Source organism: Mirounga leonina, unplaced genomic scaffold (genome assembly GCF_011800145.1).
Source record: "Mirounga leonina isolate KUSES-001 unplaced genomic scaffold, KU_Mleo_1.0 Mir_153, whole genome shotgun sequence".
Classification (NCBI taxonomy): domain Eukaryota; kingdom Metazoa; phylum Chordata; class Mammalia; order Carnivora; family Phocidae; genus Mirounga; species Mirounga leonina.
Window position 1 is genome coordinate 20,158,421 of NW_023270387.1, and position 17,868 is coordinate 20,176,288.

The 17,868-nt window shown below is 41.4% G+C and overlaps 1 protein-coding gene across 1 annotated transcript in view; it reads left to right on the forward strand.

The window, feature by feature from the left end:
• Positions 1 to 13,830, forward strand: part of CCDC15 (coiled-coil domain containing 15) — an 82,587-nt gene extending 68,757 nt beyond the window's left edge. The window contains exons 18-20 of the mRNA XM_035009441.1: positions 11,974 to 12,150; positions 12,356 to 12,504; positions 13,067 to 13,830. Of these exons, the coding sequence (XP_034865332.1) occupies positions 11,974 to 12,150; positions 12,356 to 12,504; positions 13,067 to 13,188 (448 nt within the window). The 3' untranslated portion in view covers positions 13,189 to 13,830. The remainder of the gene's footprint in view (positions 1 to 11,973; positions 12,151 to 12,355; positions 12,505 to 13,066) is intronic.
• The last annotated feature ends 4,038 nt before the right edge of the window (positions 13,831 to 17,868 follow it).

A 17,868-nucleotide genomic window follows, 5' to 3' on the forward strand; every position in this document is an offset into this window, starting at 1 on the left:
AAACGTCCTCCCCGTCAGGAAAGCATTCTCACCTGCTGCCGTCACCACCGGTTTCATTTCCCAAATGTCCAGGGATGTCAGGCTGAACAAGCCTGAATGAGGTCAGTGGGAGCTCTCTCTGGAATTTTTGAGAAGTTGTATAAGGCAAATGCCTGATTACACCTTGAGTTCTTTCTGTGAAACCTTTAGCTCTGACAATTCACATCACATTTGCTCCCCTGGCTCATTGTGCATGGTTTTGTTTTTCTAGCAGTGCTCATTGTGAGAGGTGAAAGAATATTTCCATCTGGTCCCAGAACAGTCAGCAAGGAAAGCCTATCCAGCCAGGAAGTAGGTAATTGTGGAATCAAACCAATCTCAAATGCTGCTGCCTCCAGAGCCCGCACCTTGGGAGTCGCTCCCACTTCTCTGTATCCTGGCAGTGACCCTAACATGTCTCCTGACCCCCAAAGAACTCAAGTCATGGGACAAGAGCCTCTGGGGTATCACCATTTCCAATACAATGTTAGAAGGCTACCAAAAGAAGTCCTTTGCTCGTGTGGTCATGCTTTCAAACCTCTGACCACTCCCCAACCTTCCTTGGCCTCCTATTGGGCTAATATTTGGGAGCTGAAACAGGAGCCTTCCTGAAGCAGTGGTGGGCAGTTACTGGAAGGTCATGTGATAGTCTGAGTTGAACCAGTTTGTCAAAGACCATTTTCCTTTTCACTCATCACCTTCCCCACATCCCACGAGAGAGAGTCCCCAGAGCATAATAATCCTTTCCTGAGATACAAGGTAGAGGCACTGAAGAAAAGGAATAAAAGTGAGGCTAATTTTGACTTTTCTGGGACCAAAGAAAGGCAGGCAGGTCAGGTCCAGCTCAAGGAGGCCAGGGTGGGCCTTGTATTGTAGTGCCAGGGGGTCTGCTCCAGTCATCAGGGGATTTGGAGAACAGTGCAGGAGGGGAGGGGGAAATGGGAACAGAGTCTTGGCCCTGGCTGCAGTGACCAAAGCCCGGTCCAGGCTCTGAAGAGTTCTCTAAAATGATAGTCTATGGCTTCAGACTTGATTTTTTTTTTTTTTAAACTATAAACTCCATACCACTCCTCCCCAACTAAGTTATTAGTGAATTAAGATTCAGGGATTTCTTACAGACCCAGCAGTGGTTCATGGTCGTCAGGGCTCTGTGAAGCCCTTAAAGTGGTAGGCTGATGTTGGTATGCATCAACACTTTTTTCTGGGGCAAGGTCCTTGGCTCTCCTCAGATTCTCAGAGGTATCTGCCATTCAAAGCTGTGCACCTCTAGGAGGAGTGTCTGTGTCCCCCTCCTGTCACCGCCAGGCAGAGCGTCTGTCCTTAATGGCAGTGTGGTCAGATTTCAGTGTGCAATAGCGTGAGCTGGGCATCATGCTAGAATACAGATTCTGATTCAGTATGTCTGGGTGGGGCTCAAGAGTCTGCATTTCTAACAAGCTCAAGGTGACGAGGAGGCTGCCATTCCCGGCACCACGCTCTCAAGTGGCAAAGCTTGATGGCAAGCTGTGATTTTCATACCCCAAGCCTGAATCGTGGCCACAGCCTCTTAAGTGGTCTCTAGACCGCTCTCCCTATGGCCACTGGAGTGATCTCAGTGCACAGTTCTAATCTTGTTCTTCCCCCTCCTTCCCCTCCTGTGGCTCCCCTCCCCAGCCCCTGTGTTCAATAAAGTCATCTCAGAATGCATAAACAAAACATTACATGATTTGTCTTCATCCTGTCTTTTCTCCCAGTATGCCTATTGCTCCTGAGCAATGAATTCCGTTCATGCTGGACGACGTGAGAGCAAGGACTGAGGGGCGGGAGAGGGTGTGAGTCAGACCGGTGTCTGAATCCTGCCTATCGCCCCTGAGCAATGAATTCCGTTCATGCTGGACGACATGAGAGCAAGGACTGAGGGACGGGAGAGGGTGTGAGTAAGACCGGTGTCTGAATCTTGTTCCTGCTGCTTCCTACTTTGTGACCATCTGAAGTCCAGCTTTTTTTCATATGCAGAATGGGAATAAAAATACCTACTTCATGGAGTTAACCAGGAGAAGCAAGTGATACACTGTATATAAAGCATTTAGCACAGTGCCCACACATAGCCACTCCTCAATAAGCAGTAGCTATTGTGACTTGATCATAATATGCTCTAGAGTTTCCATTTGTCATATGATTTCCTGATTGGCTTGTTCTCCTAGTTCCCCTTCTCTGCCTCATCACATGTCACTCCCTCCTCAAATCCTTCCTGACCCCCTCTCCCCTCAATCACCAAGCAGTCTTTCACCTCAGTTGTAACACTGGGGGTGGTTTCTTTCTATACTCTGCCTACAGCAATGCCCAACATGGTTTGGGACACATATTGATAAGTGTCACTGGAAAAGTTATATGAAATGGAGTTATGTTCTTCTTTTTGTTGTGTATGTATTATATATACCTGTAATACCTACTTAGCTACAATGAATATATATGTATTGTATAGTTGGAGACATTTGTTTGGTAGTTTCTTTTTTTCCTCCAACTAATTTAATTTCTGCCACCCAGGAGAGGACAAGGTCTATGCTGAGGCCTCCGTCGGTAAGCCCCATTGTGCGCCCTTAGGGAGCCCATAAATACCAGGAATGTTTTGCTGGGCAAAACCTAGGCAAGGATACCTTGGAGCTATTTCTCAACTCCAAAGTGGTTTGGACAGAATATTCTACTTCTCTGAAAAATCAATCCTTTTATTTGTACTCCTTTGCAAGTCTCAATTCCCTAGTAATAAAGCCCTCCCCACCCCAAGCAATCTCTACAGCTTACAAAGATCCTTCATGTACATTAAGGAGACTGATCTTTGTCACAACCCTGAGAGGCAGACAGAGCGGGGTTCTGGATCCCTATTTTTAAGTTGAGGTGCCAAAAGCTCAGAGGAATTAAAGGATAGACCCAAGATCTTGTAGCAAGTCAATCAAACACTCACAACCAGAATCCAGACCTGCTGACTATAGGTCCAGCAATTCTTTCTGTTGTGACTGAATTCTTGGGTCTCTGAGCCAGGAAAAGATGAAGCAGGATAGCAAAACCACCCCTCTGCTACTTGCTTTCAGTGCAGTTCCTACAGTGGGGGAGGGGACCAGTGAGGGAGACAGCCGCAGGAGATGTGGGGCTGGAGGGAGGGTGGCCCTTTCATATCAGCAGGAAAGGAAGCTTGAACATAGAAGACGAACCTTAGTCTGATTCCTGGCCTTTCGCCTTGGCTCTGAACTCACAGACTGCGATGGGCCTCATGGAACTTCCTGGGCTGCTGGAAAGGGAAATGGCCTCAACCATGTGGGCCTAGGCAGGGAGGCAACCAACAGCCATCCCTCTCAGACGATAAGTGAGCTGACACGGGAGCAGATTTTCATGTTATATGTGACTTTCTGTGGCTACTTCCCATCAGTTGTCCGTTCTAGCAAAGCTAAAGTTTAAATTAGGGGTCTTGTAGTTGATAGCAGCTTGATAGTAGGGCCTGTGATTAATGAGATTGCCAAGGGGTAGGTGACTCTCAGAAAGTCAGTCAGTGTGTGGTCCACCTGCCCTCCCCCTGTGGAAGTGTCTCTCCCTTGCTATTTTGGGATCTGGGATGATTTTTATTGAGGAAATCCAAGAGTTTCCATAGATGGGAGACATAGAGATTCCATAAGTCACTTCTAGGTACTTTTCAGGGATTGGGGTTCACGAACTTTGAGGTCCAATTCCATCTGTGCTGCTGACTACCAGAGTGTTTAGGCCAGTGCCTGGACCCGAGCCTCTCTGCTGAGAGCTGTAAATGATGATGGGTTAAATGATTTCAGCTTTGAGTGCACATTTGAATCCACCTGGGGAACTTTCTAAACTGTACCTAAGCAGGGGCCCGCCCTCAGATCCTTATTCAATGGTCTGGGTGAGGCAGGGGACTGCTAACTTTTTATAGGGTCCCCCAGGTGATCAGTTGTATAGTAAGAAGAAATGGGATGGGTTAATCTCTGAGCTCTCCTGAAGATCTGGGGGAGAACTCAGGTGTCCATCTGGTGGCAGGCCCCCTGGGGAACAGTGTGTTCCAGGCACATAGTAAGGTAGAGCAAGCAGGTGTCCAGGCATTCGGCTCCCAAGTCTGTGGCCCAGTCTTAATGCCACACAGTGCTGAAGGAAGCCAGGGGAATTACTGGAGAGCAAAATAACATTTTTGCCCAGTTTCCCCTACAGCTCTGAAGGAAGCCAGGGGAATTACTGGAGGGCAAAATAACACTTTTGCCCAGTTTCCCTTGTAAGCCTTTCACCTACCTAATGGTGTTCTGGAGTTCGGTGAATATTTACTCATTCCTTCTGCACTTAGTAACTGCACGTCCAGGCTCCAGAGAAGCGGATTATTCTTATCCACAGAGGAAGAAACTACCGGTGGAAAGAGTGAGACTTTCCTTGGTCACACAGCATGATAATAACACCAGCTGTGTAATGGAAACAGAAGTCCTTGGTTTCCTGGAGGAAAATCCCTTCCTTTCCACCTTGCCTTAGCTGTTCAGAAGCAGCGGGTCTCAGCTGTAGGGAGCTCCATCGAGAACGGAGGCACTCCTGTCTGAGGTGTTCCTGCCCTGCAAGAAGAGGGAGTGCGTTCTAAGCAACACTTCTCTAGCGGGGCAGCTGTGCTCTTGGCACCCCAGTATCTCTCCCAGGTTTACCGAGCCCTTTCGCATCCTCTCCACTGGTTTTCCCTGCCCTTCTGTTCAGGACGAGCCGTCTACGCTGTCCCGAGCCACGTCGTTCCTTCTGGAAAGGCAAAATGGCAGGAAAGCTCCCAGCAGGGGGTGGAGGAGGTGGTGAGAAGGAAACACGTTGGGCTTTCAGTTGCCCTGGGCGTCAGCAGAATAGCTGCAGAGGTGCCCCAGCAGGCAACATAGTGCGCCAGAGGGGAAACTCCTGCTGGCTCCTGCCGCGGGTTCGAACCCGTCCCTGCGCCTCCATATTTATGGCGGTTTACAAAGAGTGAAAAGACTATTTTCATGCAAATCTACTATGTCAGTGTAGGTTTCTTTTTAGCTTTGCTCAGTGGAGAATCATTTTTGAAGCTCTGCTGTTTCACTCCCCCTTCCCACTCAGCTCGAAATTCATTAGCAGCCACAGAAAATGTGCCTCCAGAAACTGTGCGTCCCAGAGATGTGTGTCACGCAACGAGTTTGTCCAGGCCAGCAAAGCAGCAAAACTTTGTGTGGCTTTGCTTTGAAGATTCCAGCTGATGCTTCCCTTTTGGGAAATTATAAACTGTCCACCTATGGATGGTTATTGAATTGGGCTGATGAAAAATCCGATAGACCAAGAACAGCATCTATAGACCCCATGGCTGGACTAGCCAAGACATCAGTGAACCACCTCAGTTAGGCTTGGGCCTCTGACAGTTGCCTGCCTGCCCTTTAGCATTCTGTCAGTACTGCTCTGATCTGCCTTTAACTGACCTCTGTCTCAGTTTTAAAAGGCTTAGGTCCAAGTTACCTTTAAGAATATTGGAACTGGGACAGTTATAATGCCAGAATTCAGACTCATCATAGAGAGTCAGAGCTGGTTAGGATCTTTGAAATAATCTACATGGTCTCATTCACTCTAAAATTTCAAGTCTATGTAGAGATGACTCCCATTATTTTCTCATGACTAGACGTATTTTCCAAGAACTAGTCCTAACTTCCCTCCAGGAACCTATACATCTGCCTCTGGGTGTATCCCATGCCTTTCAAACTCAGGCTGGGTAAATCAGATGCACTGTCTTCTTCTCCAAACCTGTTCATCCTCTTCACTTACTTATCTCAAGCACACTATCCTCTGGCTGAGTCTTCTTGTCTCTTTCCCCTGTCCTCCAAATCTGTATTTCATCAGTTGCTAAGACTTATTCATTCTTTCTTCTAATGTCTCTCTCATTCTTTCCCTCTGTTTTAGTCAGGGTTCTCCAGAGAAACAGAACTGATAATGTGTGTGTGTGTGTATGTGTGTACTTTTTATACATGTATACATATATGCTGCATGTGTACATATACACTGTGTGTGTGTGTGTGTGTTTATGCTTTATTGTAAGGATTTGGTTCACACTATTACTGAGACTGGCAAGATTCCAAGATCTGCAAGCTAGAGACCCAGGAGAATTTATGGTTTAGTTGCAGTCAGGACCAGGAGAGCTGATGGTGTAGTTTCCATTCAAAGGCTGGCAGGCTCGGGGTGCCTGGCTGGCTCAGTTGGTAGAGCATGTGACTCTTGAACTCAGGGTTATGAGTTTGAACCCCATGTTGGGTGCAGAGATTACTTAAAAGTAAGTAAATAAACTAAAAAAACAAAGGCTGGCAGGCTTAATACTCAGGAAGAGCCAATGTTTCAGTTTGAGTGTAAAGGCAGGAAAAGACTAATGTCTTAGCTCCAGGCAGTCAGGGTCCGGAGCAGTTCCCTCTTACTCTTGGGAGGGTCAGCCTTTTTGTTCTATTCAGTCCTTAAATTGGACATGGCCCACCCACATTAGGGTGGGCAATCTGCTCTAGGTAGTCTACTGATTTAAATGTTAATCTCATTCAGGGGTTCCTGGGTGGCTCAGTCCTTAAGCGTGTCTGCCTTAGGTTCAGGTCATGATCCCAGGGTCCTGGGATCCAGCCCTGCATCGGGCCCCCTGCTCTGCGGGAAGCCTGCTTCTCCCTCTCCCACTCCCCGTGCTTGTGTTCCCTCTCTCACTGTCTCTGTCTGTCAAATAAATAAAATCTTTAAAAAAATTAAATAAATGTTAATCTCATTCAAAAACATCTTCACAGAGGCACCCAGAATAATGTGCACCCCATGGTCCTTGAAACCAAGTTGACACATAAAATTAACCATCACACCCTCCTACCCATCCCCGTAGCCTCTGCCCTGGTTTGGGCCTGTGTTAATTTGCTACCACTACCAGCACTCTTAGTTTCTCAACCTGTAACTAGATTCAAGTCCCAGCAGGCCCCAAGTGAGATACAAAGTGTGACCTATGAGGAGATATACTACACTCCAAAAAAAACTATTTTCCAATTTATATATAGAGAAATTTGGGGGGTATGTGTAGACTGGGTCATAAAAGGTTGGGATCATGGTGGATGGAATATAAAGTTGGATCAGACAGAATTTATTGGTATGGGCCCACTCAGTAGAGACTCCAAATCCAGTGTTTGGGATTGAGGGGTTAGAAGTCTTTAACAGTTTGGTTGGTTGACTAAACCATGGACCCAAAGGTAGCCTACACAAAATGAAGTTAAATGCTAGAACTGCTTTGGTATAATATAGAGGAAGGTATCCAAAAGCTTAGGGAGATTGGTATGTTAGAGTGGACTTATCATGTAAGACCTGTTCACCAAATCCGGGAGGGTCAAGAGGGCACACCTTTTATCACCACTGTGAGAAATTTGTGAGGGGAGCCTCAGCATCCTTGAAGAGCTCTGTGGTCACTCTTCTCTGTAGGTCAAACATTACTGTAGGAACTGCAGCCACCAAACTGGGATCCCTGGTGCAGTAGGGATAGTGGGATTCCGGAGTGGCAGGACAAGAGGGGTGTGGTTACCATAACTGGACAGCTAAGCCAAAACCATAATCCCAGTAGTCTGACTCATACAGACCTATGGCATCTGGCTAGTAGATCATGGTCCCTTTGGGGAAGACTGAGTGAAAGATTAACAGTAAAATTTTTACAGTATAGCAAGGTCCTTCCTCAAAGGGACCTGGATTCCACTTCATTCAAGAGGTCTTGGTCTGTAAATTGCCTCAAGTCTGGGAATTGATTGAAGGGCCATTATGACTCTGTTTTGGTGATCTAAGATCCATTACTGTTCGCTCAACCTAAACTCTTATGCTTATACAGAGGTAAGAGTTGGTGTTGATCCATGGGCTGTGGTCAGTGGTTTGGCTGGATGGTCAGAGACTTGAAAGGAACATTATTGGGAAGTTGGTGACAAGGATGTCTGGGGAAGAGGTAAATGTACAGACCTCTCTGGGCAAAAGATATGAAGATATTTGTTTTCCATATTAATGATCATCAGAGGGTAACCTCACCATTCAATAATTCACTCACTCATCACGAGGGCATGATCCCATAATCATATGACCTTTGAAAAACATGGGAGTTAGGGGCAGTGATAGTCCGTTCTGTTGAAATCCACCTGTAACTTTTGACTCTCCCCAAACTTAACTACTTACAGTCTGTTGTTGACTAGAAGCCTTCACAATAACGTACAGTTGATTAACACATGTTTTGTATGGTATATGTATTATATACCATATTCTTACAATAAAATAAACTAGAGAAAAGAAAATGTTATTAAGGAAATCATAAGAAACAAAAAATACATTTACAGTACTGTACTATAAAAAAATCCAGGGCGCCTGGGTGGCTCAGTCGGTTAAGTGGCTGCCTTCGGCTCAGGTCATGATCCCAGGGTCCTGGGATTGAACCCCGCATTGGGCTCCCTGCTCAGTGGGGAGTCTGCTTCTCCCTCTCCCTCTGCCTGCCTCTCTGCCTACTTGTGCTCTGTATTTCTCTGTCAAATAAATAAATAAAATCTTTATTAAAAAAATCCACATGTGGGCGCCTGGGTGGCTCAGTTGGTTAAGCGACTGCCTTCGGCTCAGGTCATGATCCTGGAGTCCTGGGATCGAGTCCCACATCGGGCTCCCTGCTCAGCAGGGAGTCTGCTTCTCCCTCTGACCCTCCTCCCTCTCATGCTCTCTCTATCTCATTCTCTCTCTCAAATAAATAAATAAAATCTTAAAAAAAAAAAAAATCCACATGTAAGTGGATCCATGCAGCTCAAACTAGTGTTGTTCAAGGTCAACTCTGTATATTCTTTGCTGAGGTGTCCGTTCAGGTCTTTGGCTCATATTTAAATCAGGTTTGTTTTCTTATTGTTGAGTTATAAGAGTTCTTTGTATATTTGCTTAATAGTCTTTTCTCAGATATCTTTTGCAAATATTTTCCACCAGTCTGTGGCTTGTCTTCTCACTCTTTTTACAGTGCCTTTTGCAGAGCAGAAGTTTCTGATTTTAATGGAGTCTAGCTTGTCAGTTGTTTCTTTTATGGATCATGCCTTTGGAATGTATCTAAAATGTCATCACCATACCGAAGATCATGTAGATTTTCTCCTAAGTTATCTTCTAGGAGTTTTGTAGTTTTGTATTTTATAGTTAATTCTGTGACCCGTTTTGAGTTAATTTTGTGGCTGTAAGGTCTATGTCTAGATTCATTTTTTGCCCATGAATATTCAGTTGTTCCCGCACCATTTGTTGAAGAGAGTGTCTTTGTGCCATTGCATAGCCTTTGCTTTTTTGTCAAAGATCAGTGACTCTATTAAGATGGGTCTATTTCTGGGCTCTCTGTTCCATCCTATTCTATTTGTCTATTCTCTCACCAATACCATACTGTCTCGATTACTGTAGCTTTGTAATAAGTCTTGAAGTTGAGTAGAATGTATCTTCTAACTTTGTTTTTTTCCCCTCAATATTATCTTAGCTATTCTGGGAATTTTGCCTCACCATATAAACTTTAGAATAACTTTGTCACTATCTACAAAATAACTTCTTGGGATTTTGGGGGGATTGCATTGATTCTATAAATCAGGTTGGGAAGAACATAGACTGTCAGATCATCTGGAAACAAACACAGCTTTATTTTCCTTCCCAATTTGTTTATCTTTTATTTGCTTTTTGGCTTATTGCATTATCTAAGACTTTCAGTACCATGTTGAAAAGGAGTGATGAGGAGACAATCTTGCCTTATTCTTGATCCTAGTGGGCAAGTGTCTAGTTTCTCACCTTTGAGTATGATGTTAGCTGTAGGTTTTTTGTAGATACTCTTTTTTTTTTTTTTAAAGATTTTATTTATTTATTTGAGACAGAGAGAATGAGAGACAGAGAGCATGAGAGGGAGGAGGGTCAGAGGGAGAAGCAGACTCCCTGCCGAGCAGGGAGCCCGATGCGGGACTCGATCCCGGGACTCCAGGATCATGACCTGAGCCGAAGGCAGTCGCTTAACCAACTGAGCCACCCAGGCGCCCGTAGATACTCTTTATCAAGTTTAGGAAGTTCCTTTTATTTCTAGTTTACCAGGAATATCATAAATGGTGTTGGATTTTGTCAAATGCTTTTTCTACATATATTTATAGGGTCATGTGATTTTTCTTATTTAGCCTGTTGATGTGATAGATTACATTGATTTTTTTTTTTTCTATGTTGAACTAGCCTTGCATTCCTGGGATAAATCCCACTTGGTCTTGGCATATAATTCTTTTTATACATTGTTGGTTTTGATGTGCTAACATTTTTGAGAATTTTTGTCTCTGTGTTCATGAGAAATATTGGTCTCTAGTTGTTGTTTTTTAATATTTTTTTTATTTATTTGAGAGAGAGACAGAGAGAGCATAAGCAGGAGGAGGGCAGAGAGAGAGGGACAGGCAGACTCCCTTCCAAGCAGGGAGCCCAACGTGGGGCTTGATCCCAGGACTCTGAGATCATGTCCTGAGCTGAAGGTGGATGCTTAACTGACTGAACCACCCAGATGCCCCTCTAGTTTTCTTTCCCTGTAATATCTTTGTCTGGTTTTGGTATTAGGGTAGTGCTGGCCTCATAGAATGAGTTAAGAAATATTCTGTTTCTGTCCTCTGAAAGAAGATTGTAGAGAATTGGTATAATTTCTTCCATGATGATTTGGTAAACCCATGTGGGCCTGGTGCTTTCTGTTTTGAAAGGTTATTAGTTATTGATTCCATTAGATATAGGTTTGTTCTCCAGTGTATTTTTCATTTCAGAAATTGTAGTTTTCATCTCAAGAAGTTTGATTTGTCTTTTTTATATCTTAACTATTTGAACATATAAAATGTAGACATAATAACTGTTCAAATGTTTTCCTGTGCTAATTCTAATAACTCAGTTCTAGGTTGGTTTTGATTGGTTAGTCTCTTCATTATGAGTATGTTTTCCTGCTTCTTTGCATCCTTGGTAATCTTTGATTAGATGTCAAACATTGTGAATTTTACCTTGTTGGTTGCTGGGTAGCTTTGTGTTCTTACAAATTTTTCTGAGCTTTTGGGGTACAGTTATATTACTTTGGGGCTTTGCTTTTATAATTTATTAGGTTGTGTCTGGAACAGTGCTCAGTTAAAGACTAATCATTATTCCCCACTGTGGAGATAAGATCACCCTGGAAACTCTACCCAATGCCCCGTGTGTTATGAGTTTTTCAAGTTTGATTGGTGGGAACAGGCACTATTCCCAGCTCTGTGTGAGCATAAGGCACTGTTCCTTGTTACCCATTTTGATGATTCTGTCCCTAGCCTCAGGTTATTTCCTCAAATAGGTACACAGTACTCTGCTGTGTATCAGAAGGAGACCCTCTGTGGATCTCCAGGTTTTCGCTCTTGAATAGCTCTCTGCTCTCTGGTATTCCCTCTACGAGCTCTAGTTGCCTTTGTGTCCCTGGACCTTCAGCCCTGTCTTCTTAACTTAGGGAGTCTATCAGGCTCTACCTCAGTACTCCTACCTTGTGCTCCTGCATGGAAACTTACAAGGCAGTAGGCTGGGGCAGTTAATAGGGCTCACTTCATTTGTTTACCATCTGTCAAGAATCACGGTTTCTCATTGCCTGATGTCCAGAGTCATAAAACCCATTGTTTTTGTATTTTGTCTGGTTGGTTGGTTGGGTGATTTATCTATTTATTTGGTTGTCTAAGGTAAGAAAGCTTTTGTACTTGGATTCTTACAGCGAAACCTTTGTATCTGTAACCAGTGGTCCTTGCCATTTGAGAGGCTGTATATTTCTGTGAGCTGTAGAATAAACTCCAGTCAGCCAGCAGGGATTTTTGAGGCTATTCTAGGGGTGTTAAACTGATTTCCTGACTCTCTTATTTCTGGGAATTCCTTGAATTATTTGGGTCTAGAAGCTAATTCTAAATAATGATTTTATGAAATTCCTAACCATTACGATTTTATTCTCAGAATTAAAAAAAAGAAAGAACGGCAACGTTATGCTGAAGAGCAGAGGATACTAAGAATGAACTTTCATGAAGAGCTATATTCAGGGGAGAAGATGAGTGACATACTAGCCCAGCTAAAACTTGAGGAACTAAAAGGAGCCAGAGAAAAACAACAACAGAGAGAAAAGGAATGCCAAAGGTATTTTGAAAAATTCTGCATAAAGTCCTGGCTCTAGAGGAATAGCACTGTATTTCCCCCTGTGCTGTTTCCCATTACAAAGAGGAAGAGTTGAGGCACGGAGATGTGAAATAGTTTTAACGGTTAAAGCTGGTAGTCAAATAAGGACTCATGCTCATTCTCTTCCTAGTGGTTAACTTTGCCTGATCATATTGTATCTTTATAGATATATTGAAGCTCTGCGAGCCCAGATCCAGGAGAAAATGAGGCTGTATAACATTACTTTACCTCCACTATGCTGCTGTGGTCCTGATTTTTGGGATGCTCATCCTGATACCTGTGCCAACAATTGTATTTTCTATAAAAACCATAGAGGTAAGCTTCTTAAAGGAATGGTTGGGGTCTGGTGGCAATTAAAAAACAAAACAAAACAAAACAAAAAAACCACCAAACAATAAATGTAGTGATTATAGTAAGTTAGCATTTATTGAGTGTTTACTGTATATCAGAGATTGTTATAACTCCTTTACAAAACAACTCTGAGACAATGAAAATAATTATAGTGAGTTATAATCCTTTTTGAGATCTGCTCTCTTCTGTCTCCATTAATGCTGGGGAAATATTTCTACTCCACTGTAGGGGGACTTGGCTTCCAGGTCCTCCTATAAATGAAGAAGTTAGAACTTGTGTTTTATGGCCATCTAAGTTAGGCCTCTGTCCAGCTGAATTCCCTGTTACCCAAATACTTTAGTGTTACTTAACATGTCCTCATGGAGTGCTTGGCATGTACTAAGTACTCAATAAATATTTATTCAATGAATAGGCAAAGTTAATACTATGAGACTTGTAGAGAAGCAATACTAATGGGAAGGAGGTTGGGAGAGTGAGTAGTTTAGAATCTGACTTCATTCATCACTGTGCAAACCTTTATTTGCAGCATATACCCGGGCACTACATTCGGTCATCAATTCCTGTGATATCCCTGAGGGGACCTCAACTGTTCGAGTTGCCATGCATAATTTGGCTTCTGCACACAGACGGACTTTGAAAAATCTATAATGAGAATCTGAATCCAATTGTTAGTATTTCAATCTTCACTTAAAATCAACCCTGAGAGATTATTTAGGAAAAGCTGTTAAAATGTATAAGATGTGTAATCTGGAAAGAAGGACTGTCCCAACGTGACAACCATCTCTATAATTAGATCATAACCATTGATTCAGTCTCTGCTTGGACTGAAATTGAAAGTTGACCTCTAAACTTGTGTTTTTGCTGTGAACTGTATAGTCTGTTGTTTTAAAAATGATCAGTCAGACCAGTAAGGTTTTTTTTACTTAGCTCTGCTCTGATCAGAGGAGATCATGAGAAATCTTTGAGATTATCTCATTTCTTGTCTTTCTAAAAGTGTATCTTTGAATCTTGACAAGATTGAAAATGTCTAGATAAAGCCGAAAAGATGATGAAATGAGTTTCTAAGTATCAGTGGCCATCTATATTGCTGATAGCTTTTCTAGTTGTGTATGACAATTAGAGGTGAGAACAATCTGAATTTGATGCACATTTTTTTTCTCAAGATTTTTCTCTCCTGGTTTTTTAACTTATTACCTCTTTCCCCATTCAGTGACATTGGACTTAGGACTTTTTAATTTTATAATTTTGTATTGCAAAAATAAAGTGAATAAACCTTCTGTCTTTGGAGCATCTTCTATGTGAAATCATTGTGAGTGACATTTCAAAAAGTAAATCTGACGTCAAAGTGAGTAATCAAGTCCTGCCTTATTTATCCCTATCTTTTAAAAATCTGGTGAATGGCATAGCTACCAAGCAGTTAGTATAGTTAGTATTAGTATGAATTTGTTATTTCCTCACAGTATTTCCTGACACATAATATGAAAAAGTTCAGAATTGGATTAAAGATACTGAGAATTCCTTTTTCTTACTTTTCTCTAATGGATCAGTGTTGAAGAAGCACCTAGGTTACGTCTCAAAAAACTCCTAAGCATCTAGCCAGGTCATTGAAAATAAAAGCCAAAATTATCTGTATGACAAGATTGACTGGTTATTTAACCAGATTAATAATCTAGTTCAGTCAAAATCTTTAAGTAATTATATCCACGATTCAGCCTTTAGGAGTTGTATTTTTTTTAACAGTTTTATCAAGATATAATTTATATACCATATGATTAACCCATTTGAAGTGTACAATTCAGTGGTTTTTAGTATATTCTAGGATTGTGCAACTATCACCACTGTCAAATTTTAGAATAATTTTGTCATTCTAAGGAGATGCCTCCGTAATCCAGCAATTCCACTTTTGGGTATGTATCTAAAATAATTGGAAGTAGGATCTTGAACAGATATTTGCATACCATGTTCCTGGCAACATTACTCACAATAGCAGAGAAGTGGAAGCAACCCAGTGTCTGTCAACAGATGAATGTATAAACAAAATGTGGTATGTATATAAATATACAGTGGAATATTATTCAGCCTTAAAAAGGAAAGAAATACTATCACATACTATAATATGGATGAGCACTAAGATCATTCTGCTGAGTGAAGTAAAGTCACAAAAAGACAAATACAGTATGATGCCACTTACATGAGAACCTAGAGTAGTCAAATTCACAGAGACAGAAGGTAGAATAGTCACTGCCAGGGTCTGGGGGGAGAAGGAAATGGGAAGTTGTTTAAAGGATAAAGTTTCAGTTTTGCAATATGAAAAAGTTCTGGAGATCGATTTTACAATAATGTGAATCTACTTAATATTACTGAACTGTACACTTATACACAATTACAGTGGTTAAGTTTTAGTTGTGGCTTTTTTTTAACCAAAAAAAAAAATTTTTTTTTTAAATTTTAAGAAGAAAAATTCCATACCTATTCCATACCATACACTTTCCATTCTGTCCTCGCTCAGCTTTAGGCAATCACCAGCCTACTTTCGGTCTCTGTAGATTTGTCTATTCTGGACTTTTCATATAAATGTTTATATATAGTTTTTTGTGACTGGAATCTTCTGTTTAGTATAATGTTTTTAAGATTTTTCCATGTTGTAGCATGTATCAATACTTCATTGCTTTTTGTTGCCCAGTAATACTTTACTCTATGGATACCACATTTTATTTACTCATTCATCAGCTGAACATTCGGGCTGTTTCTACTAATTGGCTATTATGAATAATGCTGTGATGAATATTTATTGACAAATTATTTTGTGGACATATGTTTTCATTTCTCTTGGGCATATACTTAGGAGTGAATATGCTGGGTCATATGGTAGCTCTTTGTTGAATCTTTTTTTTTTTTTTTTTTTTAAGATTTTCTTTATCTATCTGTCAGAGAGAGAGAGAGAGAGCACAAGCTGGGGGAGCGGCAGGCAGAGGGAGAGGGAGAAGCAGGCTCCCCGCTGAGCAGGGAGCCTGACTTGGGGCTCAATCCCAGGACCCTGGGATCATGACCTGAGCCGAAGGCAGACGCTTAACTGACTGAGCCACCCAGGTGCCCCTTTTTGTTGAACATTTTGAGGAACAGAAATGTTTTCCAAAGTGGCTGCACCATTTTATATTCCTACCTATGGTGTATAAGGGTTCAGATTTCTTCACATTTACCAACATGTGTCCTTATCTGTCTCTTCGATTATGGCCATTCCCCTGGGTGTGAAGTGGTATCTCACTGTGGTTTTAATTTGCATTTTCCCAATAGCTAATAATGTTGAGCATCTTTTCATGTGCTTATCAGCCATTTGTATATCTGCTTTGGAGAACTATCTTTTCAGATCCTTTGCCCATTTTGTAATTGGGTTATTTATCTTTTGATTATTGAGTTACGAGTGTTAGTATATTCTACAAACAGGCCCCTTATCAGACATACGGTTAGCAAAGATTTTCTCCCATTCTGGAGATTGTTTTTTCACTTTTTTAATGATTTCCTTTGCAGCACAGAAGTTTTTAATTTTGATGAACTCCAGTTCATCTACTTTTTCTTTTGTTGCTTTAACCATTACCTAATCCACTACCTAATCCTAATATACTCCTATGTGTTCTTCTAAGAGTTTTATAGTTTTAGCTCTTACATTTAGGTCTGTGATTTATTATGAGTTAATTTTTGTGTATGGTGTTAGACAAGGGTCCAACTTCATTCTTTTGCATGAAGATATCCTGTTGTCCCAACACCATTTGTTCGAAAAACTATTATTTGCCCTATTGAATTGATGTGACACTCCTGTCAAAAATTAGTGGACTATTGATGTAGGGGTTTATTTCTGAACTCTCAGTTCTGTTCTGGTAATCTATGTTTATCATTATATCAGTACAATCTGTCTTTTTTTTTAAGATTTTATTTATTCATTTATCAGAGAGAGAGCATGCACAAGCAAGGGAAGCGACAGGCAGAGGGAGAAGCAGACTCCCTGCTGAGCAGGGAGCCCGGTGTGGGACTCGATGCCAGGACCCTGCGATCATGACCTGAGCCGGACGCAGACTCTTAACTGACTGAGCCACCCAGGTGTCCCCAATCTCTTGATTAATGTAGCTTTGTAGTAAGTTATGAAGTTGGGAAGTATGAGTCCTCTGATTTTGTTCTTTTTCAAGATTGTTTTGCTCTTCTGAGACCCTTGCATTTTTCATATGAATTTTAAGATTATCTCCTGCAAAAAAGCTAGCTGAGATTTTTTATAGGGATTGCATTGAATCTACAGATCAATTTGAGAGCTATTGCCTTGTGATTCATGAACACAGGATATCTTTACATTCATTTAAGTCTTCTTTAATTTCTTTCAGCAATGTTCTGTAGTTTTCAGAGCATAAAGTTTGTACTTATTTTGTTAAATTTATTCCAAAGTATTTTATTCTTTTTGATGCTGTTTTAAATAGAATTGTTTTGTTAATTTTATTTTCAGATTGTTCATTGCAAGTGTATAGAAATGTAATTGATTTTTGTATATTGTATTCTGCAACCTTCTTGAACTCTATTTTACTTCTAATAGTTTTTTAAGGGGTTTCTTGGGATTTTTTTTTATATAGAGAGAGATAGTTTTTTCTCTCTATCTGAATGCCTTTTTCTTATCTAATTGCCCTGGGTAGAACATGCAGTACCGTGTTGAATAGGAATGATGAGTGACACTCTTGTCTTGTTTCTGATCTTAGGGGGAAAGCATTTGGTCTTTCATCATTATGTATGATGTTAGCTGTGGGTTTTAATAAAGCCTTTTTTTTTTTTTTTTTTTTTTGAGAGATTGAGAGTGCATGAGCAGGGCAGGGGGGCTGGTGAGGGGTGAGCATCACAGGGAGATAGAGAGAGAGAGGATCTTAAGCAGGCTCCACGCCCAGCACAGAGCCTGATACGGGACTTGATCTCACAACCCTGAGATCATGACCTGAGCCGAAATCAAGAGTCAGATGCTTTCCCCACTGAGCCACCCAGGCGCCCCAGTAAAGGCTTTTAATAAAGGGCTCCTGAATGCCCTAATTTTTTAGTTTGGGGAAGTTACCTTCTCTTACTAATTTGTTGAGTTTTTATCATGAAAAGTTGTTTAGTTTTATGAAATGTTTTTTTGCATCTATTAGGATTATTGTATGTTTTTTGTCTTTTTTTCCTATTTAATAAGATGTATTACATTAATTGATTTTCAGATGTCAGACCAACCTTTTTCTTCTAGGATAAGTTGTATTGGTTCTTATTTGTTTGGTCTCGTACAACAAGTTTTTTGCTTGTTCTATTTTTTTAGTTTGTTTATCT